Source organism: Notechis scutatus, chromosome 3 (genome assembly GCF_049901735.1).
Source record: "Notechis scutatus isolate UNSWTSFEM ecotype Mainland chromosome 3, rNotScu1.2, whole genome shotgun sequence".
Lineage (NCBI taxonomy): Eukaryota > Metazoa > Chordata > Lepidosauria > Squamata > Elapidae > Notechis > Notechis scutatus.
This window is the reverse complement of record NC_142011.1, coordinates 68,780,876-68,801,063: the sequence shown is the minus strand read 5'-3', so window position 1 is coordinate 68,801,063 and position 20,188 is coordinate 68,780,876. Positions and strand designations below refer to the sequence as shown.

At 36.2% G+C, this 20,188-nt stretch overlaps 1 protein-coding gene across 1 annotated transcript; it reads right to left on the bottom strand.

Annotated features, from left to right (window-relative positions):
- Positions 1-1,819: 1,819 nt before the first annotated feature.
- On the bottom strand, positions 1,820-11,849 carry USP1 (ubiquitin specific peptidase 1). Its single transcript, XM_026665973.2, has 9 exons — positions 11,515-11,849; positions 10,303-10,551; positions 9,237-9,360; positions 7,941-8,036; positions 7,121-7,281; positions 5,947-6,638; positions 5,262-5,426; positions 4,126-4,327; positions 1,820-2,827 (listed from the first exon to the last, which is right to left on the bottom strand). Exons 2-9 carry the CDS (start codon positions 10,476-10,478, stop codon positions 2,110-2,112), a joined length of 2,334 nt encoding a protein of 777 aa, XP_026521758.1. The 5' UTR covers positions 10,479-10,551; positions 11,515-11,849; the 3' UTR covers positions 1,820-2,109.
- Between the last annotated feature and the right edge of the window lie 8,339 nt (positions 11,850-20,188).

The following is a 20,188-nucleotide window of genomic DNA, read 5'->3' as shown; positions in this document are numbered from 1 at the left end:
TTATTTCATGCTTTTTCTATTCATTGCCATGTGCAAACAGAGATTTTTTAAAATTATGAACAGGTATTGCTGAAAGGAATGCTTTCTATAATAAATTTACTCATTTTATATTTGCATGATTATTACATGTGAGCTTAAAATTATTAGGGTAGATTGGAACATTGTTTTTAGTATTAATTTGTACTTTCTAATATTGTTTGGGGCCACTATAAATAAAACAGAAGGTCTGACTAATAGGTAAGACACAATTTACAAATATATCTTATCCCCCATCTCTGCTAAAGTGTTTATACTAGGACACCAGATTGAAAGGATGGTGTGAATTTTAAAGTAACATTTTAAGATATAATCATATACTGTCATACTATATCCATCTATTTTATTTACATATTTGAATGTTCACATTCTGGTTATTTTTCTTCACTGTAAAGTTATCCACTTTTATTTGTAATGATTGGACAACTTTCTTGGCTACTTTCCAAGTGCCTCTTCTATATGGACACAGGGAGGAAATTATCTGAAATGTTTTCCATGCAGTTTCTGGCCTGATCTAACACATTTGAAAGTAAATTTTCTTGTGCCATTGTTTTTCCTTAGCACCATATCTGGTATCATATTTTTTATTATGGTGTTATGGTACTAATGGACATTTTCATCCTTCTTTTAGATAAATTGTCTCCAACATTCTGTTGAGTTGGAAAAGAAATTATCTCCATGATTACAGTAAGCTTGATGGAATTCAATAAGAGTTCTATTACCAACATGATCTACCACTGAAATTTGATGACAAATTCTCATCAAATTCAAAAAGTGGTTCAGAAACCCAAATCACAGGTTTGGCACCTTTTAACTTAGCCTTATCTATTGGGGCATGTCTCCGCCAGTTTTGAATGCAAAGCCCTTTATTTTGATTGATCATCAATCAATACAAATGCATTCTATAAAACAAACAAGAAAAATTGTCCCCCTAATATCAAAAATTGCAGAGGCTCACATCATTAGAATACTAGGTTGGCAATTTGCAAGCCCATGTTCGAAGCCCGAGTGCTGCTCTGTTATAGGATGAGCTCGTCATTCATTCCAGGTCCTGCTGACCTAGCAGTTCAAAAGTGTGTGAATATGAGTAAATAGGTATCATTTCAATGGGCTCATTAATGGGGACATGAGAGGAGCCCCCAACTGGGCAACCCCCCAGCAATGGTAATGTCACTGGCTGATCCTTTCACTTCAGTGCTTCCAACACTGACGTATAGTACCATTTGTGGGAGAAGCTTACATATAATGTAGCAAAATTTGTTACTTTTAGAGAAATACGTTTATCTTGATTGTTTAGGTAATTAACTGGTGAATGTCTTTATAAAACTGACAATACAAAAGCTAGGCTATGGTTTCTATCGCAACTGAATTGAAGGGCCAATATTGGGTTTCCTATGGGGTTTTCTATTTCCCTTCCAAAACAGCTGTGGAAAGAGCATTAAATAATAAAATCAATTTGAAGCATGCCATCACTAACCATTAACTATGATCAAATAAATCATTGAAACAGAAATACAGCCAATAATATGGAAGTCAGCCAATGATACAACTATCATTGTAATACCCATAATATGCTGTACATTGGCTGTACTGAAAGAGAGGAGCATCTTGTTTTCAATTAGAACACTTACAAAAAATGTTCATGGAATAAAGGAAGAACATGTTAAGAATGTGAGGTTTTCAAATGTGAAATGAAATCTCAAATCATACACAAAGTTTCCTTTTTTTTTTTTTTTAATAAAAAGCATGTTTCTTTTAACACCAGCTACAATTTTTTGCAAGATTGTGAATACATGCAACTTTATTTTTTAAAAAATAATATATTTACTGTACAAGTAGTGCGATGAAGCTAGAATCATTGTTATATAGTGCTTGCTCTTAAGACATTATTTATTCAACAGAATATATACAGACTTGTATTCTAAAACAATTTGTATAACATCTACAAATTGAATTATTGCCTTTAAAAAACACATGTGCATTTTTATAGAATGAAAATAATTGTAACAGGTATCTACAAAATTGCCGTTGTATGCTTTTCAAAAACTATCATTTGCATATCAAAATACAACCTCACTCTACAATTTTCTTATAAAATAGCAAATAAGGAGTAGATGTAGATGATGAAATTGGAGACAACAAATTAAGAAAATCTCTTTCCTCTATAAGTTTAACCTCTGAATCATCAAAAAGTAGCCACTTGTCTTTATACTGTTTTAGGGAATGCATCACACGCACTGCTTCATTGTCTAATCCAGTGGATGTAGTGCCAGTTTGTTCACACTCTTCAAATGTCATGATTGCTTTAGGACAGTTCCATTCGGCATTTCTTGCTTCACCCATCACATGAGCAATTTTCTCAGAATGGGCTACTTTGTTATTTGGCAAATCACAGTTGGACTTGCTTTTCTGTCCGCCCAGAAGACCCACACCTTCCATGTTCTTTTTGTTCAGTCCTTTGTTAGGTTGAGTGCTTTCTCCAATTGTAAAAGAGACCTCACCATCATCATAGTCCTCAGTGACAGCTTCTTGTTCATTTAGTGGCTCTGGGCAAAATTTACAAAGAGCATCACTGCTGAAATTATCATTGTCTATTTGCAAGCTGTCGAGATCTGTGAGTTTCACTGAGGCTGTGTAGTGGCCGCTGCTGATAGTAATTCCACTGTGCATCACGATGGCAAATAATCCATAGATTTCATTGGCTGGGTTTATGCTCCAGTCATCCAAGGACAGTTTGAGAGGTGTCTGCAAAGGAGTATTTATTTTGGAGAGCCCACCATAAGAATCAAACCTTTTGGAGAAGATGATAACATATAAAGTTAAGAGCACTGCTTTCCATTACAATCATTTTAAAGATGTAAACAAATATTTTAATTATATTTTAAAATTAACATACTATATTTTCTGATTTTTCTTATAATCATCAGCCAAAAAGATGGCAAGAATTTTTTTTGCAACAGATAGGCTCACTGTTGCTGACTTTGAGATCTCTAAAATCATATCAAATCCATGATTAAATAGCTTCTTGGTTTAACTGCTTTATCTTTATGCTATTATGAAAGGCATTATTTTGGCTATATTTTAAAAAGTCCACTAGACTGGATATCACCTTTACAAAAGGATGGATTTAAGGATTTGTGAACTTTTTTTGCCAGATACCAAGAGTGCAGGGCCCAATTATCTTATGTCTTGCAGCCACATAGATCTTTCAAGCGTTCATAATAAGCAATCAAAGGTAAGAATCTTATCTGATCAGCCATATTTCAAATATACTAATTTCAGATACTACATATGTTCAAATAAGTACTGAATCTTTAAATTCTACTTAATTTTTCCAGCATACTGCTGAAATTATATGCAATATACCATTACAAATAGACAAATGTTTTCACCACTAAACGCAATCTGATCAATTGTAGGAGTTAAAAAATAATTTTAGATATCTCTCCAATTACATAATTTTGAGAAAGTTATATGAGCATATGGATTATCCATGATCAGACTTTTGAGAAAGTTATGAGCATATGGATTATCCATGATCACAGACTTCCCATTAAATAAAGAACATAATCAGTACAGGTTTACAGGTAAACCTGCATGACCTACTGGGAGTGTGTGTGTGTGTGTGTGTGTGTATGTGTATGCATACTCATTCAGGTTGTACTCATTCATTCGTTCAATTTATATAGCTGCCCATTTTACATCATGACTCTGAGTGGCGCACATTTTAGCTAGCACTTTTCTGCTAAGCCATCAAGGGTGATGAGTAGTAGAGAGTAGAATAGTATAAAGAAAATTCATTCAGTTAATTGTACCAAACTGTTTTAAATCATACTATCAAATGAAGTTGTACTTATATGCAGAATTATCTTAAAATAAAAATTGGAGAACAGAACTTACATATTGAATAAAACCTTACAATTTACCCCTCTAAATTTATGGGGCTCTATTTTTCATTCAATGTTTATTAAACATTAATGTCTGAATAATGTTCAATAGAACACTTTTTTCATTTTTTCATTAGTCTACATTTTAATTGGTTTCCAGTAATTCAGATTTTTTTTCATACTATTTATGCCCTATACTCACTCTAAGCCATTTGCAGCAAAGCACTTCAGGTGAATTGTTACAACTTCAGGCATTTTATCAAATAAAAGACTGCGTTCTGCTTCTGTGTAATGGAGGCAATTTTCACAAAAGTATTTATCTTCTCCCACAATCCTCTCTATGGAAGCAAACTGTGAAATTGCCCATTTCAAAGTCTTTACTTCCATTTTGGGCTCTGGGGAAACTGTAAAAGATAACACTAATTAATTCAACAATATTTAATACTGTTCTGCAAGCATAAAGAGAAATTGCTGTTAATTATAGTAGCAGTAAAAATTGGAAAAACAAATTACTTGTAAGAGCACAAGGTAAGGAATAACAATGTTAAGTACAAACATTGGGTCTTATATTTTGGTCTTACAGAATTTCCAGGTCAAGTTTATGTCCTCAGCTTATTAATATTGGGTCAAAGAATGCCATAATTTAAGATAGAGAAGAATCAGTAATGTCCATTATGTATCACATCATCATTGCACTGGCAGCATTAATATAGACACTTTAACTACATTTATAGTAGGATTTAAAAATATATTGAGGGCGGGGGGGAGGGAAACATTTTGCTACTGAGAAACTGTCATACATTTGGGGCAAATCCAATTCAGGTTTCCCTTCTCCTAGTTCAGTCACTATACCAAACTAGCTTGTGTAGCAGGTTATTAAAACTGTACTGAAAAAAAAAATCCTAAAATTTTTTCTTCTGAACTAAGCAATGTATACAACATTCCAGTAATATGTGTTTATCATAAGCATACAAGATGGAGTTATGTATCTTTCTTTATGGTGTAATACAATAGAATAGGATAAAACCCCCTAAATTGAACAAAGACTCAGATTGCTTATGTACATTATCTCATAGACAATGAGCATGACAAAAATATTTAGACAAAAAATAGAAGTGGTTCTAGAATTTATGACATCAATGACATTTATTGAATTTTCCTCCCAAAAGTTGTAAAGTTAATCCCATAACAATCATTGTGCTTCACTAGAGAATCTAAACTACTTTTCATTCATAGTGTCCACTGGAATACTCTTTAACAACACCTGCTATCCAATAAGGTTCTACTATAAATCATGAACATAAAGCCAGCTATCTTTACTTTGGAGGTTCTACTTACTTTCAGCATTCTCCTCTACTTTTAAGAGCTCATCTTTTTGAACGGGTACACTGATATCTTGAAAATCTTCTCTTCTCTCAGTAAAGCACTCACATTCTAAACATCGGGTTCGTAAGACCAATTGACCTTGGAAAAGTCTCTCCACTAAATTGAAGATAGCCAATTCTGTACAAAAAAAAAAACTGTAAGTGAAATACTTTCAATGTATTTTGTTTACAAAAAAAGTTTCTGATTATGTTTTTAAAAATTCCTTGATATTTTATCAATGAGTCTGAATAACTGAAGTAAAAATGAAAATGATTGAAGCAGAACAGTTGGAAGACTTCATATGTCCATGACCATCTTACTCTACTCCATAACAAATTTTAATTAAACATTTCAGGTATGACACTGGAACACAATTATGCTAAAAATATTAAAAAGTTATATTTATGTTGGCGGAGCATACATATGGAAAGATTAACCATGCTTGAAATACTCATAGGAAAACTGCATCTTACTTGAAAGTAAACACATGTGCAGAGATAAGAAACCTAGATACCTGGTTTACTTTGCCTTTTCTTATAGCTTATAATCAGTTATAAACTTTTACTATTAAACTTGATGGCACAGAAGGATATTCAGATCATTAGAGAAGCAAAGTTGGTAAAATTCCCATTCTCCCATGTAATGGGTATAGGCTAACCTTGACTAAAGCGTTCAATTCTTTCTCCAACTGTACTGTTTGTAGGTGAGGAATCACAACATTGTCCGCTTGATTTGCTATCGTTTTCACACTTGAGAGAACTTTCCGTAAATTCACAGTTGTTAATGTCTTTAACTGTATCTTTGGACACCAAATTTGTTTTCAGTTTTCCCAGACTACAAAATTTAGATAAAATGCTAGGCTGGTCATTGGAAGATTTTAACCAATTTAATCTAAGTCTTGATTTTTTATGTACTGGTTTTGTATTTTCATTTTCAACAGACTGTTTGATGGTAGCTTCAGTTTGATTTTCTACTTTTTCTTCTAAAACTTTTCTTTTTGACCGAGTCTGTCTCAAATTTTCTTCTATTCCGTTTTTCTCTTTAGAGACCTTTGATTTTTTCTTTTCATTGCCACCTTCCATCACACTTTTCCTCTTTGCATTTTCTTTTGTTTTGTTTTCGTAATTCTTTATAGTTTGGCTCTGGAGCACACTGTCATCTTCCTCAAAGCTAGTGCCATTGGCATCCAAATTAGACTTTTTTTTCAGTTGAACTGCAGGTTCCTCCAGTGATTTTTGTCGTAGTTCTTCCTTCAAGAGTTGACAAGTTCCTTGAATATGTCCTAATATACATTGTAATACTTCTTGAGCATCATGCTGCAAATATCCTTCATACATGGGATTTAGTTCCCTATAAGTACATGAGAAATAAAAAAAATACATTGTTAACTTAAATCTAATAGCATTTATCAAACCTGTAGAAGGATATATGAGTCTAAGCAAGCTTAGCAACCGTTTTCCAAGGTATACAAGAACCGCAGTTTAATTATATAGAATGTAGTTCAAACTATAGTAAGCAGTTTCATTTAGAATGATTATATGTGCATTAATCTATAAAAAGCCTGCCTAAACCAACTATTAATTTCAATTATTATTTATACCATTGAGATCACACAAAGAGCAAACTCTAAATTGATCATTATTGAGCTACATTAATTAAAACTAATTATTAAAACTAATAATTTGCCAGAAATTTTCTATACCCTGACTATAAATAATATAAGACTATATGACCTTAATACAAATAATACAGTACTGCTTACAGAAGGCTATTGTAGTATTTCAAAAGAGGCGGTTTCTTATATTTGAAAACATTGTAAAAACATCATTTACCTAAGTGTATTTAGCAGTCTTCTTGGTTGAGTAGCAAGTTCATCTGTGTATTTATCTGGATTTAAGAGAAAGCTTGCCTGAAGCTGTTCAACTGAAATAATCAAAGTGTGTAAGCTGCATACCATTTCACAACTTCCAAAAGAATGTTCTTTAGTAGTTTCCTATAAAGACATAAAATAGTTTGCTTTACAAATTTATTCTTCTCTATTTTGTTACATGACAAAATAGTCTTTTTGTATCATTGACATATAGATGTAACTTTTGTTACTGTAACATTCATGCAGCCAAAAGTTACTTTATTGTACAAAGAATATAATACAGTGCAGAAGATTTAAGACATGAATCTCTGGGGAGAGGGGAGATATTTAAAAAGTGTAGTAAATATTATCAGCCTTTCAATCAATGTTAAATGCACATTTATATAAGCAGGGCTACCTGCAGACCTGTATTTAGAGTCAGCCCAGCCACTTTGATCCTGCCAGGAGAAGCAACTGGCTGGAATGGTGTCCTGCAAAAATATGCATTTGGCTGCAACCCTACTACCTTCTGGAACCTTCTGAACACATTTCATTTGGGTAGTATGGCCAGTATGTATGGTTTTCAATTGTTCAATTATTTTTTATGGTTATGCATTGTTTCCTCATGAGGTAAGCCACCAAAAACCTGCATATTATTGCATCAGGATATGTGACAAATTATCCTGATAATATAACTGCCATTGTTTCTTATAAACTCCTAAAAAACCAAAACTGTTACCCCATCATTCTGAATTCTCTAAAGGCTGCTTATGATATATGTAATAGTGGGCAGTAAAACTTACCTTATCTATTTCATCCTTTAAACTTTCCTTCCTTTTTGAAATTATATTAAACAATTGTTTCACTCCTGTTTTAAAGCCAGGACAAAAATAGAGCACCTAAAATTAGAATAAAAATAATAAAATAAGAATACATTATATGGAAAATAAATGGACAGAAATCGTATTTAAGCTCACAATCACCAAATGACCTTGAATTACATGCTAATATCTCAAAGGTGTAAACTGACATTACTATTACCTATGTCTCTGATGACATACTTTCATTATGTTACCAAACTTGTTTATTATAACACTGAAGAAAGATGTTGATTAGCTACTTATTTAATAAAAACACACACGATAGTACACATGTAGTTATTTGTATAGCAAGAGATTCCATCCTTTTCATGCAAGCACAGGGTATCCAACCAAGAAGCAGAAAATGCTTTCTCTACGTTGGAGTAATGGGGTTTCGATTTCAAATCTGAGGAGGACATGCCTATGTCTGCATATTTGGGAAGGAGAGGTATGTTTTTTTGTTCGATTTTTATTTAGGGGTTTCTTAAACTGAGTATGCTTTATTTGTTTTTATTATGGTAATTATATTGGGTAATCTTTACAGTTTTCTTCAAATTATGCTTATGTATTACTTTAATGTGTATGAGGGTTTTGGCCTAATCACATTTAAATTGGGGGAAAGGAGTTGCAGAATTTATTATCTATGTTTAACATAACTACTTCCTCTTCTGTGAAACAGATAAGATAGTCAAGCCTAACAATGCCAAAAGTGGGTGTGGTATTTAGAAGTCAGACATCTAAGCTAAGAGAGGGAGTGAGACATTAGAAGAGAATTCAGAGTTAGTAAAAAGTGAATGAGTACTTTGGGCAAAAGGAAAACAGCAGTAATGTTCTGGTTATAAAAAGTTTGAATGAGAATACCCCAGAAAGTATTTATATGTAAATTATGGGTGATCAGCAGGGGAAATATTCAGATTGCATTACAATTGTTTTAATCAATATTTCTACTTGTAAGGGATAAAGCACATTAAACTTTGAAACAGATAAAAGTCCCGAAAATAGGACATGAAATTAACACTACAAAACTTTTTTTCTGGGTAAAAATCAAGCTCTAAAAAGTTACTTTAAAAAGACAGCTTATCAGCATCTTATCATGACAAAGAATGTTGACAAGAAAGCAAAGATTAAATACAAATACAGAAATATTTGCTTCATGTGTGCTTTTTAAAAACAACCTGCTTCATCCAATAAGGTTAGATACAAAAACATTAAATTTCTAAAACCATATTAAAATTTTACCTGAAGTATACTGTTAAGATAACAAGTGTTTCCAAGATTGTTCAAGCCCACAAAAGGTAGCATGTTGTCTTTTTTATCACAACAGGCAGGTGAAAGAGGTTGTGCTGCAGGAACTATTTGATCACTAGTATATACAAAAAAAAAAAAATCAATTTCAAAATACATATGAAAAATATAGTATGCATTTTAATAATACTATCCTTTATATAACATTCCAGAAGACACACAGACTTTAATGGATTGCCCAAATAACTACATGGAAGTTTATAACACTTACATGAATTTGTATTTAAACAATTATGAGTTATATTCAAGGTACAGTTACAGTATTGCAATTATCATTTTAAAAAGTAATATACACTTTTCATATTTACAAAATCAACATTGTATTGTTTCTTAACATTATAGCACACTACAGTACTTTCTAACACACTCAAGCTAATTTTTGAAGTAAGGCATTTTTTATATCTAAACTGATAACAAAAACCTAAAAAAGGAAACACTTATTTGCATAAAATCAGATAGGTAATCTATTGGAGGGCTGAACTTATTAACACTTGGTGATCAAGGGGTACATTGAATAGAGGATGATGAAAACTGGATAGAGTAAAATTTTAGTTATGAATGGAATTTTTTGGGGGGATTTGCTTTTTAATGTGCTGAGCATTTTTTAGCGCTTCCACTGGTTTTTTTTTTAGTACTTCTCATCTCAAAACCCCAAGAAAACTGTCTACAGCAACTAAAGCCACAGAGCCCATGGAAGCCATAAAAAGGCAGCACTGGGGACCACAAATTATCTATCCTCCTGTAAGGAAAATAAATATTGAAGAAGCTAATATCTTTCAAGAAATCAAAAATCACCGGCTTAGTATAACATATTTTTCATAAATGACACACTGTCCTGCCCCAACCCCTTCTTCTTGCAGGGTCCATTGACTGCTCCTGTCCAAGACACTGGACCAGGCTGGAAAAGCCTACATTTGTATGCTTAAAGTCTTCTGCTGTATAATCTTTTACTGTGGTTTAAGTATGCAAAGGAGTAACTTTAACAAACTGAAAAGCTTACATTTCGGTAGACTCATCATATTCTGAAGCCTTTTGTTCATTTTCCGCCGATTCTACAAAATCCAGTGCTCGTTTTGTTTCCCTTTTCTGGAAAAACTTCAACGACAGCCTGCTTTTTGTTGCGGCCGGCGGATCTCTTGAAAGTCCGTGGCTGTCACTGGGCAGCGCGCCAGGCATTATTTCCTCCTCCCTCAGCCAAACGTTGAGGAAGGCATGAAAGGGAACCGTAACCTGTGCAGCTAAGTTGCTCCTGTGGAAGCACACACAAAAGACGGTTGCGTTTTGTTAAGTGGTACAGGGGCATTAGTCCAAAGGGACGACCCGGCCCAAACAAGCGGGCTGGTAAAATCGCAGCCGCCCTTTTTATCAAGGCGCCATAAGTCAAGATGGGTTTTTGGACTTTGCGAAACGGGACCAAAAAAGTACCTTCTGCACGAAAAGGATATAATTAGCAAGCAAGTTAACTTTTCAAGGGCGCTTTTAGATCTTTCTTGGAAATATTTTTTTTTTTTTTAAAAAAAACCAGCAGTTCCTAAAGGCGGGCAGAAAGAAGCCTCTTATGCCCACTTTTGGCTTAGGGGCATTGAGGGAGTTCGAGTCCTCACATTTTATATCGTTATAACATTTTTTAGTCGTTGATCGGGAGAAACGCAGCCTCGGGCCCTACTCTTATTTTTTTGGGGGGGGGGGGTTCAGTTCAAGGGACGCGCTTGACTCGAGTTTCGCATCGGTGTAACAACCCACCAACGGGGGCAGTTTCGCCGCCTCAAGTCTTCAACCCTGTTCCCGCCGCCACCACCACGCCTGACGAACGACAGTCAACCCTTTCCGTCTTCGGCAGGGCTTTCCCCGCGACCACCCCGGCTAGCGGATCCCCAACGCATCCTTTCCAAGGATGGCCGCCACCCCGCCGCTCTCCTCAGTTGGCGGGAGAAGAGTTCCCCTCAGCCTAGCCCGAAAGCGGGGTTGTTGATTCACCCCACCCCACCCCACCGCACCCCACCCTTCTTCCCCTCAACGCTCCAGGGCTGTTAAAGCCGATGCAGCTCAACCCGGGCAGTTCGGGGAGGGGGAAGGATGAACGACGAGCTTAAGTTTCTAGTCCTCAAGGATGGCGCTTTACATAGCCACAGGCCGGGTTTTTGCCCGGCCGGCGGCACTAATTCCCGCGCTTCCTCCTTCGCTGATCGGGCCGCGGCCGCAATTTCCTCACCCGCTACATCTTGCTGTTCTGCGCGCTCCCAAAGGGGTAAAACATGCGGGGGGAAGAGAGACGGAGGTCACCAATATTTGGATTAGTCCAAACTCGGTCGCCCCCCGCACCGAGAAACTTGGCGCGTTTTGACTCTCTTCCAGGACCCCTTCTTTCACCCGCGTTTCTCGCGCCGGGGGCCTCCGCCCCGCCCCCGTGAATGCCTGTTTAAAAATAACGCTTTCTCAACCCTCCGAGGCGGGAGAAGATGAAAACGGGAGCGGACGACCTCCTTCGCTTATTTAGGGATGGGCTCCGTTTCTGACCGAGCACGGAGAGGTAATAAAAAAGCACCCCCTTCCGGTCTCTTCGGTCAGGCATTTGGCTTGGAAGGCTAAAAGGGGGTCCTAGGGTGAAGCGCGCGTGCGGCTGTAGAGGCCTGGTTGGAAAGGCTCAAATCCAACGACGTAAATAGAAGATGGGTGTAAGCGAGCGTAAGGAGATGCGAATAATTCTGCTCTGGCCTCGCCCACTTTGGATCGCTGGGGGCGGGGTGTGAGCAGGCATTTGAACGCGGCCATATAACGGCTGAGGGAAGGGTAGAGTTTTAAAAGCGAAAGCGGGGTTATTGGCGCACTTGGCTTCGCTATTAAAATCCAGAAGAATCGGCCGCGTTCTGTTTCCATTGACCTGCAAAAGGTGTTTGAGGAAGGGCGGTTAATGTCAACGGGTTGGGCTTAAAGGGAAAAAGAAATAAAGCCGCTTGCAGTGATCGCCTGCTTTTTTCCCCTCAGAGAGAGAGAGAGACACTACGAAGTGCCTCTCACTTTTGGTATCTCCCGCCTTTATTATTTTTCACAAATACAGATATCCTCGGCTTAAACAACAGTTGCTTAGTGACCGTTCAAAGTTACAACGGCACTAAAAAAACGTGACGTTCCGACCCTCGCATTCCGACCCGGGTGATTAAAATTCAGATGCCTGGAAACTGGTTCATTCTTAACCACCGTTGCTGTAGCGACTTTCCGACAAACAAAAGTCAGTGGGAAACCTGATTCCACTTGACAACTGGGTCACTAACTTATCAACTGCAGTGATTCACTTAACGACTGCAGCAAGAAAAGTCATTAAATGGGGTAAACTTCACTTAACAGACTTCTTGGGCCCAATTGTGGTTGTAAGTCAAGAACTACCTGTAATTCAAGGTGGAGAACATATTTAACGCACCTTCCTCCTGCAACAACCCTGTGAGATGAGTTGGGCTGAAAGAGAGTGACTGGCCCCTGGTGAATTAATATTATCTGGCAGGCCTAAAATCGTTTCTTTTTTTGTTAATTTTATTTCTTTTTAGTAGAGTAGAGAATAGAATAGAATAGAATAGAGTAGAATAGAATAGAATAGAATACTTTATTGGCCAAGTGTGATTGGATACACAAGGAATTTGTCTTGGTGTAAATACTCTCAGTATACATAAAGAAAAGGTACATTTGTTAAGAATCAAGAATCATAACATACAACACTTAATGATAGTCATAGGGTACAATCAACTATCAAATCATACTAGGAAACAGTCAATATAAATCGTAAGGATACAAATGACAAAGTTACAGTCATACAGTCACAAATGGGAGGGTGATAAGGAGTGATGAGAAGGTTAATAGTAATAGTAGTACAGACTTTGTAAATAGTTGAACAGTGATGAGGGAATTATTTGTTTAGCAGAGTGATGGCTTTCGGGGGAAAAACTGTTCTGGTGTCTAGTTGTTCTGGTGTGCAGTGCTCTATAGCGTCGTTTTGAGGGAAGGAGTTGAAACAGTTTATTTCCGGGATGTGAGGGGGTCTGTAAATATTTTGACAGCCCTCTTTTTGACTCATGCAGTATACAGGTCCTCGATTGAAGGCAGGTGGGTAGTAATTGTTTTTTCTGCAGTCCTAATTACCCTCTATGTCTGTCCTGTTGGGTTGCAGAACCAAACCAGACAGTTATATATTGTTGGAAATTTTGCAGCCCATTTTGGGAAGCCCTATGCATCAATAAGCACCTTTATCTTCAGATTAATAGGATACTGTTACACACATTTCAAATACATGTCTATGTGGTCAGCTTGTTTATTTTGCTGCAAGAGGCAAAAGCAGAAAGCGTCTTCATGCTAGGAACATGAGCACTTGTGTTCTAATCTAACCAGATAAATTACCAGAAATCCAAACCAGTTACCAATAAAAAGTAACATGTTACAGTAGATACATAGGTAATAAGTTTTGAAACAACATTTAGCTGCCTGGGGGTAATCTTGATTTTTCTTCACTTTTTAATTTGAACATGGAGAGAAAGGTTACAAAGTGAATGTAGTATCAACATGAGGAAAAGGGCTTCCATGTTAAGATATATTCAGTGTATTTTTAAAGTTACTTTTTCTAGGGAGGGGGAAGGGAAAACACACACACACACACACACAAGTTGGATTTTAAAATGTGCCTGCAAGGCAGATTAACCAATCTTCTGGTGATATTACTGTATTAATACATTAATAGTATTATTAATATTAAGTAGCAATATATTAATGTATTAATATATGGCATAGTTCCAGTCACTCTTAATTTTTTCTTTGAGGGAAGAATTCCAAAAATAAATTAGTAAGTTGCCCTGATCTTTGCCTATTTGAAAAGTTAACTTTTTAAAGCTTTCCTAAAGGATAGCAGGATCAAGACCAAGTATCCTTGGAGGAAGAGGGTGATGATAAAAAATTAGGAACCTTCTGACTAATATTTTATTGAAGGGCAACAAAGAAAATGTGCTCTGGGTCCCATAGTGTGGGCCATTTTAGTTGATAAGGTCCAGCTCATGCCTATCCTGCCCCTATATGACAGGCAAATGTAATTGGAACAAGTGTTATAAATAGCTCAGGTTCTAAACCAGATAGGTGAAAGGAAAAGAAGTTCTGTTTTATTTAGGGAAGAAAGGGGAATGTGCCTTTTAACTCCTTATTAACAGAACTCTAAAATTGCATTAGGATTCAAGTGGTAGTCCTGTTCTTCTTACATGCTGCATCCTTAAAATAAAGAAAAATGTCTAACAACTTTCCTGAATTATATTACCAATTTCTTAACATCAATCACTTTCCCAAGTGAAGAAAGCCCATTGGCTAGTCAGTTTCAGTTCTCCAGTTCTCCATGATCCAGCTAGCAAGACACTAGTGAAGAGTCTGTATCTGTTTTCTTAGAGCTATTTTTTCCTTGTGCCTCCCTCAGTGTAACCAATCATATCTGCTTGAATTAGAATTAACTTAATTTTTAAAATGGTCGAAGGTATACATATTTATAATTGGCAGCCATTGTCTATCCATTTCTACATCTTGTGTTTTTAATATATGAGATACCTAAATGATGTTTGGGAGGAAAGGCAGGCTAAACCTATCTCCAGACATTCAGCAAATCCCCAAATTACAGAGTGACGTTATGCTTCATTTGTGCTGCAGTGTCTACATTTGTAGACACTATATTTTCCCATTAGCTAATGTGCCAAAGTAAATAGTAAAGCAGAAGAAAACAAACACTATGCTTATACGAACTAGCAACAAATTCACACATTTGGCTGCACAATGGAAGCAGGTTATAACTGATGATCCAGACCACCAATTTTGTGGGTGTATTTTATGCTGACATAAAGGATGGATAGCACTTTTCACTGGTAATGGCTTAAGTCAGTGGCCCCCAATCTTTTGGACACCAGTGACCAGTTCCATGGAGAGAGGTTTTTCTGCGGACTGGAGGGGTGTGGTTTTGTGTGCTACCTGCATCCCGCGGATAGGGTTTTGCTTGTTTGCACAACCTGGCATGCTGTGGTCCAGCGGTGATCCACAGAATGGGGATTGAGGACCCCTGGACAAAGTAATTCATTAGTTACTGGTAATCCTTGACATAATCACACTCGAGCTCAACATTTATGTTGCTAAGCAAGGCAGTTTCTACATGAGTTGCCCCATTTTTCAGCCTTTTTTTTTTGCCACAGTTCGGTAAATCGCTGCAGTTCTTAAGTGAATCATGGTCATTAAGCAAATCTGACCTCTCCTTGTCTTTGCTTGCTGGGAGCTGCCTGGAACATTTAATAATGGTGATCATGTGACTCCAGGACACTGCAACTCTCATAAATACATGCCAGTTGCCAAGCGCCCAAATTTTGATCACTTGACCATGGGGATGCTGCAATTGTTGTAAGTGTGAAAACTGGTCATAAATCACTTTTTTCAGTACGGTTGTAACTTAGAATGGTCACTAAAAGAATGGTTATAAATCAAAGAGTACCTGTACTACTTAACTGGTATGACAACATGCAATTTCCTTGTGGCAAATACTCTTCAATTCCTTTGTGTTATGCCAGCTGTAAAGAAATGAAAGCTTCTCAGCACATGCATGAGCTAGCAACATTAGAAAGATAGTTGACAATACTGTGACATAGGCGATGAAGTCAATGGAGAAGTTGGTCAATAAGGGTGGGGCAAGAATTGATATAAGCAATGCATGAGAATATTTACTTTAAATGTTAGAGTTAGGATTAGGGTTAGGGTATAAAATTGTTCAAGGCAGGATTACTAGATAATTCGTACACTGACTTGTACTTTGCCATGCCAGGAAATGGAAGGGATGTCTTGTAACAATAAAACACTGGCTGTGTTTGTACAGCACATTTCACTCATGGATAATTTAATCAAGATTTATTTTATCTATTTTTTAAGCCTCACTTGACAAACTGAACCATAATGTACTTACCTAATTGAATTTGCCCAGCATGCTGGCTACAATACGGCCGCATAATTTGCAGTTTTGCATTTTGGAGATTTTTCTCACTATTTAGAGAATAGCATCTTTCTAAATGGGATGGATAAATTGGTGTGTTAAATTTTAAAAACACTTTCCTTTTATTTACCAGTCATTTCTAACAAAATTTACATTCTAAGGAAGATCATCTAGAAAATATTTTTGGATAGAAACCTATTGAAGAGATAAAGATTTTGTTAGACCAGTGTACAAAACCACAAACTGACTGCCCAGATGTCAGTATAGCATCTTGTACAAACTAGCCACATGGGTTAATATATATATATATGATCACAGCCAAAATGAGACAAAACTGTTGATGCCAAATCTCCACTAGGTGGTGCTCAGCTTGTATTTCAAATCAAATAAAAACTTATTGTTTATAGATATCCCACTGTGTTTCATTGATTGTACTTTTTTTCTAAATCCAGAGTGGATATCCTAAACAATAACTACTGAAGTATCACTGGTTCAGTAAATATGTGAATCCTGTGTTTGTAGGCTTAGTGATGCTCTTTTAGAGCAGTAAAGGCATAGTAAAAAAAATGCTGTGATATAGAATTTAAAATCTATTTTTTTGAAAGAAGTAATTCAATTACCATTTTACTTGGAATTTACTATTTAGATATATATTTAATTTATATTTATTCTGTCCTACTTGCTTCTGCCAAAACTACTTAGCAGTTAATAAAAATCCAAACATCCGTAAAGCCACAATAATCCATAAATGTAATAATTATATTGAAATTGATTGCAATTAACACAACTGCTCCCCATGTAATGATTTTCTCCTTCAATACATTAAAATTAAAATTTAATGACAACATTTTAAGGGAGAAGCCTGGAATTTCAGGGATCCACTTTCTGTAGATCTACGGTTTCTAAGAGACTCCCTAACCACTAGGTAGCCTGTTTTCAAGTAGTAGTTCAACTATGTCAAAGAACATGATCTCAGGGCCAGCATAGGCAAGCCTGGGGGCACAGCCTTTAGCCTTTCAAAATTCACACAAACACACACACATATATACACACACATACCCTTTGCCTTTACAACGCACAAGCAAAAGGGGAGCACGTTTAAATGCCTCTAGCTGTGTTTTCCCAACATCTGTGCAGGCAAAGGGAAAGCAAGGATTGTCAGGTGGCTAAATTCACATTCACCCAGGTAAAAAGAGACATGGGTTTAACTGTTTAAATTTGCTCTCCCTTGGTCTCTGAAAGCCTGCTAACTAACTGAGCTCCTGTGTTATTGCTGGGACTTGAAGACTAAAACATCTACAAATTGCCTACACCTGACAAACAAGGATAATAAGCATGCAGAAGTGAAGAACCAGATACTGCATACCACAGAAGATGCCCATTGAAGATGCTTGCTAAACATTCCCCCTTTACTAATCTGAAGGGCTATGTCTTCCACATATATAGCAGGGGTGGCCAGTATGGTGCTCATTGAAAGTAATATGTCCATCCATAACATCCCTTGGTGCCTATCAGGCTCCTTGATTCACCTGCCTCTAAAATATATATATATCAATGCTACAATGCTTTGCAGCTGGCATGGTACAAAGCACAGCACCAGCACTATATTTATTGGCAGCAGTGCATGGTGATGATAGCTAGCATCATAGGAAGCTAGTTTACCTCCTGGCAAATGGGTGTTTTGTGATCAGCTATGGTTAGCATGGCGGTCCTTTTGTGAATAGGGAAATTTCCTGTGATACCCATTTTCTGATATAAGTCCTACAATCTCAAAATGCCCCCTAGTTCCCAAAATGTTACCTGATTCTATAAACAATGAATCTGCCCAAAGAAATATCAGATATCCTCTTCAAAATAGGCTTTGCTGAAATATCCTTCTGCCATCCCTAACAGTGAGTGTTACAGAGGGTTGACTGTTACGTAACACAACAGAGTGATGAATTGTATCCTTTATTTTCAATGCAAGAAACCTAAAATATGTATCTGTCAAAAAATAAGACAAAGTAAACATCTGGGGAAAAGAACTTACATAGAATATTCTCATTTAAGTTGGAAGGTGTAGCTTTTCACTTGCAACATCAGTAGCCATTGATTACATTTTTCAGAAAATGGCTGTTACATTGTACAGACCTCTGAAGACATACACTGACTTCATTGCCAAGATTTATATAATGAAACCTTCCCATAAAATGAAGATTTAGCTTTGTAAATATTTCAGATTAACTGTGAAGCAAATGTCAATGCCATAAGAGCCACATTCCATTTTAAACTCTATTCTCAAGAGTACAGATCTTTGAAACCTCATTGGATGATTTGGGGTAAATCATTCAGTATGCAGAAAATGCAGAGCTATTATAAAAACAAAAAAGGATTCTATGTATCTTGATTTTAGCTCCTTAATGTAAAGCAGTGTTTTTAAAACTTGGCAACTTTAAGAGGTGTGGCCTTCAACTCTCACAATTCATCAGCCAGCATGAAATTCTGGGAGTTGATGTTCACACATCATAAAGTTGCCAAGCAGGGTACAAATGGAAAATATTTATGTATATTGAATTATTGCTATTTCTATAAGCAAGAAATAAATTATCCACAAGTGGTATAATTATCAATGAAATTAAAAATACTATTGACAAAACTCTCCTGAAATGATATGGCATTTTGCTTTATATTTTTTGCTTTATATTCATTTTATATACATTTTGTTTTATATTCCTGGAAATGTTTTATGTTGAGGAAGTTCAAATAATTTATCATTCTGGCATTGTCTGAATCAGATTTATTTTTGCACATTGCCTGCAATGAAAGGAGAAATATCTGCCATTTGCATGTCTGCATTTTCATTTGTAGACATTCCGCTTTAAAGTAGCATCTGGCACAGTCTCCAGCTACTCAGGAGAAGTTAGGCTATCCCATATTTGAAACTTTTCAGTTGTTTACTATAACAGCATAGGTCTATGATTCTAATTTCTTGACAAAGACAAACTTTGAGACAAAAGACAAAAGAAGTTACTTTGAAAGTTTGAATAAAGAAGCAAATTAATACTTATTAAGTTATCACTAAAGGCCACATTCACCATAAAATATTAACTACTTTTAAAAAATATCCTAAGAATAATGGCTAACTGTCTTAGATCCAGGCCAGTCTATTAATAAACTTCAAATGATGTAGGAATTTGTACATATCTAGTACATTTCAACCCTCCTAATGTTTAAGCTGCATCCAACTAAGTGTTCTAACAAAAAGCACTTTGAGGTAATAAATAACACCACTTTTGTTTATGCTGTTTATAATCTGATCGATGATAAAAGAAAAATGAGAGAAACAACTCTCTCTCCCAACTTAGAAGCAAAAAGGGCACAATTTACCTTTCAGATGTTTTAGCAATACAAATGTGGATGGATATTATTGAATTATTCTTGCATATGAAATAGAATTGTTCCCTTATGGTAAATCTGGTTGTTTGCACAATTTTTGACAAGGTAGAATGAAACTCAATAATGAAACATTGGTCTTCCTGAATAGTTGTTACATGAAATTCAAGGAAAATCCATTTATTTTTCCAATATTTTGTTTCAGTTCAGTGAGGAAAGCAATTGAGAAAACCTTGTATATTGCTTGTGTGATTTCAGAACTACTGATATAATTTAATATTGATATGTATCACATGGAATCTTTTTGTAGAATTTCACCCATTGTTTCCCTTCTAGAAAATATTCCATTCTATTTATCCATTTCTCTATAGCAGTGGTTCCCAAACTTTTTCAGTCCACCGCCCCCTTGGTGCTACAAACTCATCCTCGGTGCCCCACACCCTGGGGTGGGATTCAAATTTCTGTGGGCATGGCCTAATTTGAGGGTGTGGCTTGCTGGTCACATGACTGGGTGGGCGTGGCTTGCTGA